We start from the raw sequence: 15,512 nt of genomic DNA on the forward strand, positions 1-15,512 counted from the left end.
TATCACTGGAAGTTTTAATTATTTAATTTAAAGTAAATTAAAACATTTAACCTAAACTAGAGGTTATTAATCACTTTGTCCCATTAATTTTTTGGGCAATGAACCCCTTCTCAGAATGCTTTAATGTGCATAAAATACATATGATTCTAAAATAGACCAATTATTGAAAATAAATATTTGAAAATATTATAGGAAATGGAATTTGAGAAACAATAAATGTACTTTTTATGGATATACCAACTACTACAATTATGAAGAAGTGATGAGCTTAAAAGGTAGTTGCAGATATTTGCAACTATAAAGTGATATGAAAACATCTGAGATTCTAAAGGTGAAAGAGTCTCAGGCATAGCTAATACTACAGTGGTTTGTTATGTCTAAATTCATAGTGGTATGTCTAAATTCATAATTGAAGAAAATGCTAAATTTCAGTTAAAGAATTGAGAAAATAAAATTTTTTCCCCAAGCCATGATTGAGGATCCCCTCAAGTCTATCCACAGCTCTTGCTCTAAGACAATACTTTTCAGTTGAAGAATTCAATTCAGCAGAAAAAAAACCTTAAATGAGTACCTGCTGTATGTTGTTAGGTGCTTCCTCCTTTCTTATATGTGGCGCACGCAGAAAACTGTAATATTGTGCTGCATTTTGGGGGTACATAGTTGTCAGCCTGCAGCCACAGTCAGCTGGCCCAAAGGGCTCTAGCCATTCAGTCCTATGCAGCTACTCTCAAGAATGGAAGGGTCAACATTTTCCCCAAACCAATTGGGAAGCTCTGACCTCAGTACATTAATTATGTGGAAAAAACTGTACAGTTTACCAGAAAGAGGGGGGGAGAGTGGAAAAAAAAAAAGAAAAGAACCAGTGTTCATATCTTGTTGCCTCTGGGAACACATGCATTCTTTTTTGCACACTCATCAGGCTCCTGCTTGCATCCCCTCCCAACAGCCTTTTCTGAACTTACAGCACAACAGTTTGAGGTGTACTTTTTAAAAGCTAAATCTTGCTAAAAAGCGAAATAAAGGCAACATGCTTTAACAAATATTTAACAGTTAATGAAGCTCATACACACTATTATCATCTGATGCCAGGCTGGCATTTGTGATTTTTAAAGGCCATGACAAACTAGAGTAAACCATGCATCCTACTTGAACTGCAGGAAACAGACTACCTTCTGTGAGCTATAGTTAGGACCTCACAAAACAACCTCACTTTCTCCAAATTAATAAAAGCCTGCAGAGAAGGCAAAATTGAAATTATGCATTTTTTTTTCCTTTGGCAATTCTTACCTTTTTGTTGTTCTCTTTAATGTCTTGAGGATTCAGAGACTTGTAGTCACTGAGGGAGAAAATAGCACAGTAGGTACATCCAGTAATTGATAAAAACAGCTGTTTTTACAACAAACTGAATCTTAAAATCTGACATTCAGTAACACCAAAGAGTAACTAGCAATTTCACAGCAATTCAATCAAAAAAACTAACAGAGTGGAAAATTAACGAAATAAATAAATAAAAACAGTGATTATAAGTTCCAATGCCTGAAGCTTTCCATCTAAAAAAGAAGTTAAGGCAGGGGACCAGCGACTAGTCTTGACAACCAAATTCATTATGAGGTAATTCTTTGTTGTCAGCATATAAACAGCTACAAGCTTATTTGTCTCATTTTAATATTTACACAGTTTTCATAGTAACGTGAAGTCTGTTTTTTATGTGAGATTAAGGAAAACAATAAGCTCTTTGAAAACAGAAAAAATTGTTTTTAAGCATCAAGAAGGAACAACATTTCTGAGATATGGATAATAAAAAAAAAATCAAGTATTCAGGACACATGAAAAAAAATTATTTTACACTATTCTTTAAAAAGAATTATTATTAGCAAAATAGTTATAGGAATGGAAAGTTTACTTACATTAAATCTGGTCTAAAGTGGTGTAATATTGCACAAAAAGATAAACCATTCCTCCACGATGTAGTAAAATTGGTGATTTTCACTCCCCGATAGTTTTTCGTAACTTCTTTGCACCATACAAGTAATGACTGACTAGCATTCGGCTTTCGTCCCAAAACAGGACTTGGTATAGGACTCGGCTAGAAAAAAGGAAAAGAAGAAAACATTAAAATAATTTACTGGAAAATGAAAATTAACATTAATTGACCTAACCAGATCATTTGAATACTTTGATGTCAGTTTTAAGTCCTTCAAAACCGTCACTTCAAGACAACTGTAATCTCTAAGAAAGGAGACATGAATCTTAAGCTATTATCTTCAGCTATAGCCTACGGAATTCTCTTGCCTTTTTGATGATCCAGTGGAGGCTGGCAATTTGATCTCTGGTTCTTTTGCCTTTTCTAAAACCAGCTTGAACATCTGGAAGTTCATGGTTCATGTATTGCTGAAGCCTGGCTTGGAGAATTTTGAGCATTACTTTACTAGCATGTGAGATGAGTGCAATTACGCAGTAGTTTGAGCATTCTTTGGCATTGCCTTTCTTTGGGATTGGAATGGAAACTGACCTTTTCCAGTCCTGTGGCAACTGCTGAGTTTTCCAAATTTGCTGGCATATTGAGTGCAGCACTTTCACAGCATCATCTTTGAGGATTTGAAATAGCTCAACTGGAATTCCATCCCCTCCACTAGCTTTGTCCGTAGTGATGCTTTCTAAGGCCCACTTGACTTCACATTCCAGGATGTCTGGCTCTAGGTGAGTGACCACATCATCTTGATTATCTGGGTCGTGAAGATCTTTTTTGTACAGTTATTCTGTGTATTCTTGCCACTTCTTCTTAATATCTTCTGCTTCTGTTGCTGCTGCTGCTGCTGCTAAGTCGCTTCAGTCGTGTCCGACTCTGTGCGACCCCATAGACGGCAGCCCATCAGGCTCCGCCTTCCCTGGGATTCTCCAGGCAAGAATACTGGAGTGGGTTGCCATTTCCTTCTCCAGTGCATGAAAGGGAAAAGTGAAAGTGAAGTCGCTCAGTCGTGTCCGACTCTTAGCGACCCCATGGACTGTAGTCTACCAGGCTCCTCCATCCATGGGATTTTCCAGGCAAGAGTACTGGAGTGGGGTGCCATTGCTTCTGTTAGGTCCATACAATTTCTGTCCTTTATGGAGCCCATCTTTGCATGAAATGTTCCCTTGGTATCGCTAATTTTCTTGAAGAGATCTCTAGTCTTTCCCATTCTGTTGTTTTCCTCTATTTCTTTGCACTGATCCCTGAGGAAGGCTTTCTTATCTCTCCTTGCTATTCTTTGGAACTCTGCATTCAAATGGGAATATCTTTCCTTTTCGCCACTGCTTTATTGACTCTGCCAAAGCCTTTGACTGTGTGGACCACAACAAACTGTGGAAAATTCTTAAGAGGTGGGAATACTAGACCAGCTTACCTGCCTCCTGAGAAATCTGTGTGAAGGTCAAGAAGCAACAGTTAGAACTGGACATGGAACAACAGACTGGTTCCAAATTGGGAAAGAAGTACATCAAGGCTGTATATTGTCACCCTGCTTCAGTTCAGTTCAGTTCAGTTCAGTCACTCAGTCGTGTCCGACTCTTTGCGACACCATGAATTGCAGCATGCCAGGCCTCCCTGTCCGTCACCAACTCCCAGAGTTTACCCAAACCCATGTCCATCGAGTCAGTGATGCCATCCAACCATCTCATCCTCTGTCGTCTCCTTCTCCACTTGCCCCCAATCCTTCCCAGCATTAGGGTCTTTTCCAATGAGTCAGCTCTTCGCATGAGGTGGCCAAAGTATTGGAGTTTCAGCTTCAACATCAGTCCTTCCAGTGAACACCCAGGACTGATGTCCTTTAGGATGGACTGGTTGGATCTCCTTGCAGTCCAAGGGACTCTCAAGAGTCTTCTCCAACACCACAGTTCAAAAGCATCAATTCTGTGGCACTCAGCTTTCTTCACCGTCCAACTCTCACATCCATACATGACCACTGGAAAAACCATAGCCTTGACTAGATGGACTTTTGTTGGCAAAGCAATGTCTCTGCTTTTAAATATGCTATCTAGGTTTGCCATAACCTTCCTTCCAAGGAGTAAGCGTCTTTTAATTTTATGGCTGCAATCACCATCAGCAGTGATTTTGGAGCCCCAAAAAAATAAAGTCTGACACTGTTTCCACTGTTTCCCCATCTATTTCCCATGAACTGATGGGACCAGATGCCATGATCTTAGTTTTCTGAACACTGAGCTTTAAGCCAACTTTTTCACTCTCCTCTTTCACTCTCATCAAGAGGCTCTTTAGTTCTTCACTTTCTGTCATAAGGGTGGTGTCATCTGCATATCTGAGGTTATTGATATTTCTCCCAGCAATCTTGATTCCAGCTTGTGTTTCTTCCAGCCCAGCGTTTCTCATGATGTACTCTGCATATAAGTTAAATAAGCAGGGTGACATTATACAGCCTTGACGTACTCCTTTTCCTATTTGGAACCAGTCTTTTGTTCCATGTTCAGTTCTAACTGTTGCTTCCTGACCTGCATATAGGTTTCTCAAGAGACAGGTCAGATGGTCTGGTATTCCCATCTCTTTCAGAACTCTCTACAGTTTATTGTGATCCACACAGTCAAAGGCTTTGGCACAGTCAATAAAGCAGAATTAGATATTTTTCTGGAACTCTCTTGCTTTTTTGATGATCCAGCGGATAGTGGCAATTTGATCTCTGGTTCCTCTGCCTTTTCTAAAACCAGCTTGAACATCTGGAAGTTCACGGTTCACGTATTGCTGAAGCCTGGCTTGGAGAATTTTGAGCATTACTTTACTAGCTTATTTAACTTATATACTGAGTACATAATGTGAAATGGCAAGCTGGATGAAGCACAAGCTGGAATCAAGATTGCCAGGAGAAATATCAATAACCTCAGATATGCAGAAGATACCACCCTTATGGCAGAAAGTGAAGAGGAACTAATAAGCCTCTTGATGAAAGAGGAGAGTAAAAAAGCTGGCTTAAAACTCAACATTCAAAAAACTAAGATCATGGCATCTGGTCCCATCACTTCATGGCAAATAGATGGGGAAACAATGGAAACAGTGACACACTTTATTTTCTTGGGCTCCAAAATCACTGCAGATGGTGACCACATCCATGAAATTAAAAGGCGCTTGCTCCTTGGAAGAAAAGCTATTACAAACCTAGACTCAGATGTAAAAGCAGAGACGTTACTTTGCTAACAAAGGTCCATCTAGTCAAAGCTATGATTTTTCCAACAGTCATGTATGGATGTGAGAATTGGACCATAAAAAAAAACTGAGCACTGAAGGATTCATGCTTTTGAACTGTTCTGTTGGGGAAGACTCTTGAAGGTCCCTGGTACTGCAAGGAGATCAAACCAGTCAATCCTAAAGGAAATCAGTCCTGAATATTCACTGGAAGGGCTGATGCTGAAACTGAAGCTCCAATACTTTGGCCACCTGATGGGAAGAACTGACTCACTGGAAAAGACCCTGATCCTGGAAAAGACTGAAGGCAGGAGGAGAGGGGATGACAGAGGATGAGGTGGTTGGATGGCATCATTGACTCGATAGACATGAGTTTGAGCAAGCTCCAGGAATTGGTGATGGTCAGGGAAGCCTGGCATGCTGCAGTCCATGGAGTCACAAAGGGTCAGACACGACTTAGCAACTGAACTGACTGACTGAACTGAGAAACTGAACTGAATTGATGGTAACTCTGGAGGTTAATATAATTGAAAACTGAAGAATTAATGCTTTGAATGTGGTGCTGGAAAAGACTTTTTAAGAGTCCCTTGGACTGCAAGGAGATCCAACCAGTCCATCGTAAAGGAAATCAGTCCTGAATATTTATTGGAAGGGCTGATGCTATACTTTGGCTACCTGATGGGAAGAACTGACTCACTGGAAAAGACCTTGATGCTGGGAAAGATTGAAGTCGGGAGAAGAAGGTGATGACAGAGGATGAGATCGTTGGATGGCATCACCAACCCCATGGACGTGAGTTTGAGTAAGCTCCAGGATTTGGACAGGGAAGCTTGGTGTGCTGCAGACCAAGGGGTCACAAAAAGTCAGACACGACTGAGCGACTGAACTGAACTGATAAAGAAAACTACTAAAACTTTGTGGACTTTAAATATTGCTAGCAAGAGTGCTGGCTACAGAGGTAAATAGAAGCCTTATAAAATAAGGTGAAAGAAGAACAATTATTTACCCTTAATATCATTTTAGTTTAATAAGGCAACCACTCTTCCCACACAGCTTACTTAAGAAAGACCAATGATGCGCCCCATTTGACAAAAGTATATTAATGGTAAACAATTAACATCATCAACCTCACAAAATTAAGATTTGTATATTTACTGCTCCTGTGAGAAGACTAGTAAGGAACATGAAGGATGTAATTTTTTACTTTTTATTAACCATCTGATGTGTGCATGCTAAGTAACTTTAGTCATGTCCAGCTCTTTGCAATCCTATGGACTATAGCCCACCAGGCTCCTCTGTCCATGGGATTTTCTAGGGAAGAATACCAGAGGGGTTGCCATTTTCTCCTCTAGGGGATCTTCCCAACTCAGGGATCAAACCCATGTCTCTTACCTCTCCTGCATTGGCCGGTGGGTTCTTTACCACTTGCCCTACCTGGGAAGCCCAACTATCTGATTAACAAATTGTTATATAAACAACCATGTATCTAAAAAAGCATGGTTCTTTAAATAATCACCCATACAAAATTAATGCTGAAAAATTACCAGGTCATAAAAATCAACAAATTTGGGTCAGCTCTACTTAATATGAAGAAGTAAATAAAAACAGTATTCCCAATCTAGGATGGCATTTACTTTAGAATAAATGATAGCTCTTTTAACTTATCGATCTAGCTTATATTAAAATGAACTTTTTTATTCTTTCTTGTAATGCAAGGCCTGTGGAATTTCCCTGACTAGGGATGGAACCCACGCCCCCTTCAGTGGAAGCATGGAGTCTTAACCATTAGAATACCGAGGAAGTCCTAAAATTAACTATGAATTATCTTTTTTACCTAAAAGTGACTCCTCACTGTGACTTTCAAATTCCTCTAGTCACTTAACCTGAAACTGCAATGAAGAATGGATTGTGAATGAGACAGGCAATCAGTGAACTAGGCACAAACACATTTTTAAAAATATTTTCTATAATTTTAAAAATTGCCTTTATTAAAATGGATACATGTATGGCCAAGTCCCTTCACTGTTTACCTGAAACTATCACAACACTGTTAACTGGCTATACCCCAATAAAAAATGTTTTTTGGTGTGAAAAAATATAAAAATAAAAGAAGAAAAAATGGTTTTTCTAGATAAAATTATACTATTAAGGTATTGATTCATTCCAAGCATAGTTAGTATGCCCACAGGCCAGATAATCTGCAACTATCATTACACTGGGGCTTCCCAGGTGTCTCAGTGGTAAAGAATCTACCTGCAATGCAGGGAACATAGGTTTGATCCCTTGGTCAGAAAGATTCCCAGGAGTAGGAAATGGCTACCCGCTCTAGTATTCTTGCCTAGGAAATCCCATGGACAGAGGAACCTGGCAGGCTACAATCCATGGGTCTAAAGAGTCAGACATGAGTTAGCGACTGAGCATACACACACACATAATTACACTGCTTACTTCTAATCATCAATAGCATGTACATAAGTAAAGTACTAGATGTCATCGTCACCATGCTATAATCTAGGGTGGCTTTCTGTACTTTAAAATTGAGGAAAATATACCATGTCATTATAATTATGAATGTATCCTTGTTTCTAAGAATACTCAACATGAAAAGGCTACAAGAACTAAAGTAAACTTTGTATTTATTCTAACACAGAACCCTTGTATTAAAACATCTCACAGGGATGCTTACTGCACTTTAAAGAAAAAGAAGTCATACACAATTGAAGAAACTGATGAAAGTATAAGCCCTATAAAATGGTCATGTTGGTTGCAGGCAAAGAAAGCTGAGTAGAGTCACTGTTTGATGAGTCATCAACTTCAGAAGTACTGACTTTTCATCTAATATTTTGCAGAGGGTAATAAATAAACAGTCAAATCATTTCAAAATCTTGGTACTTGTCTCACAGTGCCTTAAGAGGGCTTCCCTGATGGCTCAGACAGTAAAGAATCTGCCTCCAATGTGGGAGATCCAAGTTTGATCCCTGGGTCAGGAGGATCTCCTGGAGAAAGGAATGGCTACCCACTCTGGTATTTTTGCCTGGAGAATTCCATGGACTGAGGAGCCTGGTGGGCTAGAGTCCACGTTGTTGCAGAGTCAGACATGACTAACACTTTCATAGTAGCAAGATCAACCTCCCCTGCCTCTAACCCATTATGCTCATTACCACTCTTTACCTTGATCACTTTGAACCAAATTGACCTCTTAGCTTTCCTTGGATACCCCAGGCATGGTCCCACCTTAGTACCTTTACACAGATTATTCCAGTTACACAGTATATACAGTAACTCCAATTACAACCATTTCTATCAAGGCATATTTTATCCTCCCGACCCCCACCCCCATCTAATAATGCAACCCATCTCCGCTGCCCAACACCAGCCCTGCACTCACGACCTTCCCTTCTTTGCTCTAATCTTTCCACAGTAGTTATCATCTTCTTAAGGTTCATATACTTTATTTTGGTCATTACCAAAATGCACTTATTGGTTATACTTATTGCTTATTACTTGTCCATCCTCACAAATAAAAGGGCTATGAGGGCAGGGATTTTAGTTTGTCTCATTTATTAACCTATTGCAGAACAGTTCCTGGCATATAGTAGGCACTCAGTAAATACTGTTAAATGAATCAATGCACCCAAAACATTTTAGCACAAAGCATGGCACATAGTAACTATCTGATAAATGTTAACCCCAATTATTATTACTACCATTGATACATTATCAGTACTTGAATTTCTATTTTTGAGGGTCTTTTGGAAATTTTAAAGGCTATGAATTCTTCAAGATAGTGGAAACATTTTTTGCAAACAATGCTATAACTAGAAGATAATACAGTTACCCTATGTGCAAAACAGGGTACTTGGAATTTTTGGCAATCTTTTTTATGGCTTTAGTGAAAAAAAAGAAGCTATGAGTGATTTTGTAATCTATTGTTTTCCAAAGAAAAGACGACACCAAAATCTGGTCATTAAGGGTAGAACCAAACTATTTAAAAGTTCTTTACCAGATGTATCAGAAGGCATCTCTATTTAACATGCTGGGAAAGTAAAGTGCAGATTTTACAGCTGACTTTTTTTATGCACTGAGAGAGGAAATATCTAAAAGCCATTCTAATTGTAATGTTATGATAAGAATGATGAGAGTCTGCACAATTAAGTGATCCTCCCAGTTCTCTTGACTTCCCCGGTGTCTCAGTGGTAAAGAATCTGCCTGCAATGCAGATGTGGGTTCGATCCCTAGGCTTGGCAACCCACTCCAGTATTCTTGCCTGGAGAATCCCATGGACAGAGAAGCCCGGAGGGCTACAGTCACAGGGTCTCAAAGAGTCCGACACAACTGAAGCCACTGAGCAGTTCTCTCTCCGTCAAGCTACTTTGTGGATAAAATTGCATCATCTCAGTTTTACTGAGAACTACAGTTAGATGTCAAGCATCATGATTATAAAGGCAATTTAAAGTGGTGAAAGTAGAAAGGACCAGGGACTTGAAACCACAGTTTGACTTGGCAGTTCTACATTCTAAAATAGATAATATTAATATATTATTTCTGTTAACATAGCATATTACACACAGTATTAAAGATAGTAAGGCCACCTAATTATTCTTGCTAACAACAGAAACAGGATCTCTTTAAGGAAATCTAGTCAAATAACTTGTTACAAAGTTTCCTAAATTTCAATAGTTGTAAAAAATTTGCAAGAGGAGAAGAGGGCGACAGAGGATGAGACGGTTGGATGGCATCACCAACTCAATGGACATGAGTTTGAGCAAATTCTGGGAGATGGTGAAGGACAAGGAAGCCTGGCGTGCTGCAAGCCATGGAGTCGCAAAGAATCGGACATGACTTTGTGACTGAAAAAAAACCAAGAAATTTCAATTCTACTTTTTTCTACTCTACCCCTCTGTGACTGCTTTCTCTTTGGCTGTTTCTCCTTCCTCCACTGATACAAGCATATATTCCTCTAGGTATTGCTCTAAATAGTTTTCTCTCTCCACATTTTGAGCTGATTCACTCCTAGGATTCCAACCATCACTTCCATGCAGATAATTCCCAAATAGACCTTTATAGCTCAAACCACCTCAAGCTGACATTTCCATCTGGCTGTCCTTCCTGCCACATAAAATTCAAATTCAATATGTCCCAAACCATAATTATACTTTTCCCTTATAACCTGCTTCATTTTCATTATATTTGCAAACTATATCACAATTAAATCGTCCCAATCATCTAGGCTCTTAATCTCAGAATCAGCTTTGAACTCTTCCTTCACCTATCATCCTTTACTAGTTAATTTATGGCCAATTTTTATTGCACTGTTGCAATGTTTTTGCCATTTATCTTCTTTGCCTAGGTTATTGCAAAATCTTCCTAATAGGTCTTCCTTTTTCCAAATTCTCCCTTTTCTGATCCACTGCCATAGAAACAATTTAAAAATGCAGGTCGAAGTCTCTAATGGCTCTCAAAAAGTGTAAAGTAAAAGTCACTCAGTTGTGTCCGACTCTGCGACTCCATGGACTATACAGTCCATGGAATTCTCCAGGCCAGAATACTGGAGTGGGTAGCCTTTCCCTTCTCCAGGGGATCTTCCAACCCAGGGATTGAACCCAGGTCTCCCACACGGCAGGCGGATTCTTTACCAGCTGAGCTACCAGGGAAGCCCTCAAGAACATACAAACATGATGTCAAAATACTGAGTATTGAATAGCAAACTCTTTCAATGTTTTTACCCTCTAGATAACTCATTATTCTCTAAAATCACTATGCTTTTCTGCCTAGCTCCCAGATCCCCTACTTTCAGTCTTTGATCATACAGATTGTCACCCAACTATGAATATCCTCTCTCCCAAGTATAGCTACTATGATTCCACCCCATTTTCAAGATCAAGTTCAACTGTCATTGCCAACATGAACTCTCATTCCAACTCCCAGTCAGCAGGAGCACTTTTTAAATGTTCCTTTGACTCTTTATGTCTCTTTTATAATATTTTTACTACAATATACTCAGTTCTTCTTTCTACAAAAAGACTAACTTTTCATTTACTCTTAAAGTATATTCTGAGAGCCTACTATGTCCCATATGCAATGTTAAAATCTATACGTGGACTAGCTCATTTAATCTCACAGCTCCTCTGAGATAGTACTGTTACTTCCAATTTCAGTTGAGGAAACTGACATTACACATCTAGAATTGGAGGAGTTACAATCTATACTAAGGTGTTGCCATTCCAGAGCCTGTTCTCTTAAGCAACACAAATTTCACACTTTGAGATAAAACAGTTTTAGGACCTCAATAAAAACTGTCAGTTTTTTGAGATTAGTGATTGCCTCAGTCAACTTAACTTTTTCAGAACTTAGATCACAGCCCATTGTATACTAAATTAATTGATTTTTAAAAAGGTATTCGACCCAGGAGAAACCTAGGAGTATTCTATTAATAAAACCCTTTGCCCAGCTTCTTGGATTTTAGATTAACGGTTGGAACTAGAACTAGAACTAAGCACACAACAATGAGATACACACTACCATTGCTGAAGTTGCAGAAATTTTGGTCTCCCTACTAGTGATTCTGCGGAGTCTTCTCTCAACTGTAAATTATTGCAAACGGTTGAAGGAACTTTGTATAAATTTAACATTTGGTAAGCCCAAAACAACAGCAGTGATGAGAACAAGAATACTTGTATCACTACTGTTCCCATCCTTTTTCAAAGTGTTTTTATTTAAATAACTTCATTTTATTCTCATAGTTTTAACACTGAAAGTTTGGCTTTGTTATTCTACTACCAGACAATCAGAAAGATTATTCTGTAATAAAATCATATTGAGAGGTACTTTTGCCTACATGAAAGTAGGACTAACATTTGAACACATTTTTAAAAATCTAAACAAATCTTAGACAACTTTACACAACCTTCTAAGAAATGTCCAAGCCGAGACCTGGACTGACCAGAAAACCAGAGGGAGTGAGACTCTCAGTTCTCCCTTCTTAATCACTGATCTGGAAGAGTGAGTGAAGAGGTAGAACTGCACCTTTGGTAGACTTCCAAATAGCAATATGATCCCCTCCACCCTCAAAAGTAGAAAAAGCAAAATAAGATAAGAGCACTAAAATATATCATATAACATGGAATATAGCCAATATTTTATAACTATAAATGGAATAAAACCTTTAAAAATTGTGAATCACTATGTTGTACACCTAAAACTTATATAATATTGTACAGCAATTAGCCTCAATAAAAATGAAAGCAAAAACTAATGAAACAGAAAGTAAACATGCAATAAAAAGGATTAATAAAACCAGAAGTTGCTTCTTTGAAAAGACAAAATTGATTAAACCCATAGCATGACTGACCAAGAAAAAAGACGGAAGAAATTCCTAGAAAAGTATAGTTAGAAGAAATTTTAAAAAATGGAGAGTTCTGTTACTCTTAAAGAAATTGACTTTGTAATTAAAAATCTTCTTTCAAAAAATTATTTGGCTTCAATGATAAATTCTACCAAATAGTCAAGGAAGAAATATCTCCAACACTACACAAGTTCTTCTAGAGAACAAGAAAAATGAATTTAATTCCCCATCTCATTTCCAAGCAAATCTTTTTTTTTCCCTCAAGGTACTTTAAGAAAATGTTTTTATTGAAATATAATTGATTTACAATGTTGTGCTAATTTCTGTGACTTTCAAACCCCTCTAGTCACTTAACCTGAAATGACTCAGTCATACATATATATATTATTTTTCATATTTTTTCCCATTTTGGTTTATCACAGGATACTGAATACAGTTCTTTGTGTTACACAGTAGGACGTTGTTGTTTATCCATCCTATCTATACTAGTTTGCATCTGCTATCCCAAATTCCCCACTATCCCTCTCTCCCGCCCCTACTTGGCAACCACAAGTCTGTTCTCTATGTCTGTGAGTCTCTTTCTATTTCGTAGACATATTCATTTGTGTCATATTTTAGATTCCTCATATAGGGATATAATATGGTATCTGTCTTTCTCTTTCTGAGAAAGACATCTTTATCTATTCATCTCTCGAAAGACATTTAGGTTGTTCCCATGTCTTACTATTGTAAATAGTACTGAAATGAACACAGGGGTGCATGTATATTTTTGAATTATACAACTCTGGGTATATGTCCAAGAGTGGATCCCTATGAAATTACCCATGACATTTTTAACAGAACTAGAACAAATAATCCTAAAATAAAACAAAGCAGGAGGTATAACCTTCCTAAACTTTAGATAGTACTATAAGACTACAGTAATCAAAACATCATGCTATTGGCACAAAAACAGATATGTGGATCAATGGAACAGAACAGGGAGCCCAGAAATAAATTCACATACCTACAGTCAATTAACCTACGACAAAGGAGGCAAGAATAAACAATGGGAAAAAGACAGTCTCTTCAGCAAGTGGTGCTGGGAAAGTTGGACAGCTGCATGTAAATCAATGAAATTAGAATACACTCATACCACATACATAAAAATAAACTCAAAATGGCTTAAAGACCTAAATATAAGACATGATACAATAAAACGCCTAGAAAAGAACATAGGTAAAAAAATTCTCTGACATAAACTGTACCAATGTTTTCTTAGGTCAGTCTCTCAGGGCAATATAAAATAAAAGCAAAAAAACAAACAAAAAACCAAATGAGACCAAATCAAACTTACAAGCTTCTGTATAGCAAAGGAAACCATAAACAAAATGAAAAGCCAACCTACAGACTGGGAGAAAATATTTGCAAATGATATGACCAGCAAGGGCATCAAAATACATAAACAGTTCATACAACTCAATAACCAAAAAACAACCCAATCAAAAAATGGTCAAAAGACCTAAATAGACAGTTCTCCAAAGAACACAGATGGCCAACAGACACACAAAAAGATGCTCATCAATGTTAATGCAAATCAAAACCAAGCAAGTCTTGACAGCAAAATTCAATAGGATAAGACAAAATTACAAAAAAGTCATGAATATAGAGGCAAAAGTCTTAATGAAAATATTAGTATATTGAATCTAGGAATTTATAAATTGAACAAACTGGACTTATTACAGGAATGCATATTTGACTTATTATTAGCAAATCTATTGAAGTAACTTGCCATATTAACAGATTATAGGGAAAACATGTAGAAACAACCATCTAAATAGAGAGAAGTAATAAAATTCTATGTCCATTTATATTCTATAAAATAACCTTGGCAAACTAACAGTAACAAAAAAATTCCTTAACTTGTATAAAGCCTATAACAAATACCACAATGGTAAAATATTCAATGTTTTCCCTTTGAGATTGAGACTCTTTCACCACTTTTATTCAACATTGTACTGAAGGTCCTTGCTGTTGCATTAAGGCTGGAAAAATCTATAATGGTATAATTATTAGAAAAGAAACAAAATTACAACTGATATTATTTATATATAATGTGATTATATAGAAAATCTAAAGAAAGCTACAGATAATTGATTCAAACAAGAGAATTTTAAAAGGTTGTAGGATATAAAAAACAATGTACAAAATCAACTGCATTCTTATACACCAACAAAAGCAGTCAGAAATTAAAATTTTTAAGGTATTTTATGTTAAAGTACTAAGAAATAAACCTATAAATAATGTGCATGACATCTATAAAAAAATCTATCAAGCATTATTATGAGAAAATAATAGAGATCTAAATAGACTGAGAAATATACCATATTCATGGATTAGAAAGATCAATTTTGTAAAGATACTAATCTTTTTCCAGGGAGAAAGGGTTAACCAACAGACCTAAACTCTTTCTTCATGAGGAAATGACCTTGAGTTTACTTTCTAGCATACTTCCATGGAAATATACTAGATAAGATTAATATAAAACATCAGATTTGTTATCAAGCAACATTGTTTACTGCAAAAATAAATGACCCTATCTTAAAGAACTACATCTAGATTTGGAAACCTGTTGATAAACTGTAAAAGCCTACTGAAAAACAAAGGCCATAGCTTCCCTGTACTTAGTGAGATTCTTGTAAACAAATGAATCCCTTGAGGAATCTGACAGTTGGATATATCGGTTGTTACAAGATCTTATATTTTATAATCTTACAAGACAGAGTAGTCCACATTTGCTTACCTGGTTTTCTCACATTAAAACGAAACAGTTCATGGTGGGGCTAAAATATGGCACTATATACCTGATGCTATAATGCTAACATACTGCATCTAATGTCCTTCCATAAAGGTAAGTAAACCTGGTGCCAAATTATATATATATAAAACAAAGAGCTTATAATCAGAATATACAAAAAAAAGCCCTACAAAACAGCAAGAAAAAAAGTCATCCAATAGAAA

General features: G+C 37.2%; 1 protein-coding gene across 50 annotated transcripts in view; it reads right to left on the reverse strand.

The window, feature by feature from the left end:
• EHBP1 (EH domain binding protein 1) overlaps positions 1–15,512 on the reverse strand; it is a 392,290-nt gene that overhangs the window by 96,530 nt on the left and 280,248 nt on the right. For all 50 annotated transcript variants that reach the window (XR_014081759.1, XR_014081760.1, XR_014081758.1 and 47 more), the window contains 2 exons: positions 1,908–2,086; positions 1,288–1,336 (listed from right to left, as the gene is read on the reverse strand). Coding sequence is in view for 47 of the 50 variants with exons in the window: in XM_081588433.1 (XP_081444559.1) it covers positions 1,288–1,336; positions 1,908–2,086 (228 nt within the window). In the remaining 3 variants the exon portion in view is untranslated. The remainder of the gene's footprint in view (positions 1–1,287; positions 1,337–1,907; positions 2,087–15,512) is intronic.

The sequence above is a fragment of the Giraffa tippelskirchi genome, chromosome 4 (assembly GCF_054371585.1).
Source record: "Giraffa tippelskirchi isolate mGirTip1 chromosome 4, T2T-mGirTip1v1.2.pri, whole genome shotgun sequence".
NCBI lineage: Eukaryota > Metazoa > Chordata > Mammalia > Artiodactyla > Giraffidae > Giraffa > Giraffa tippelskirchi.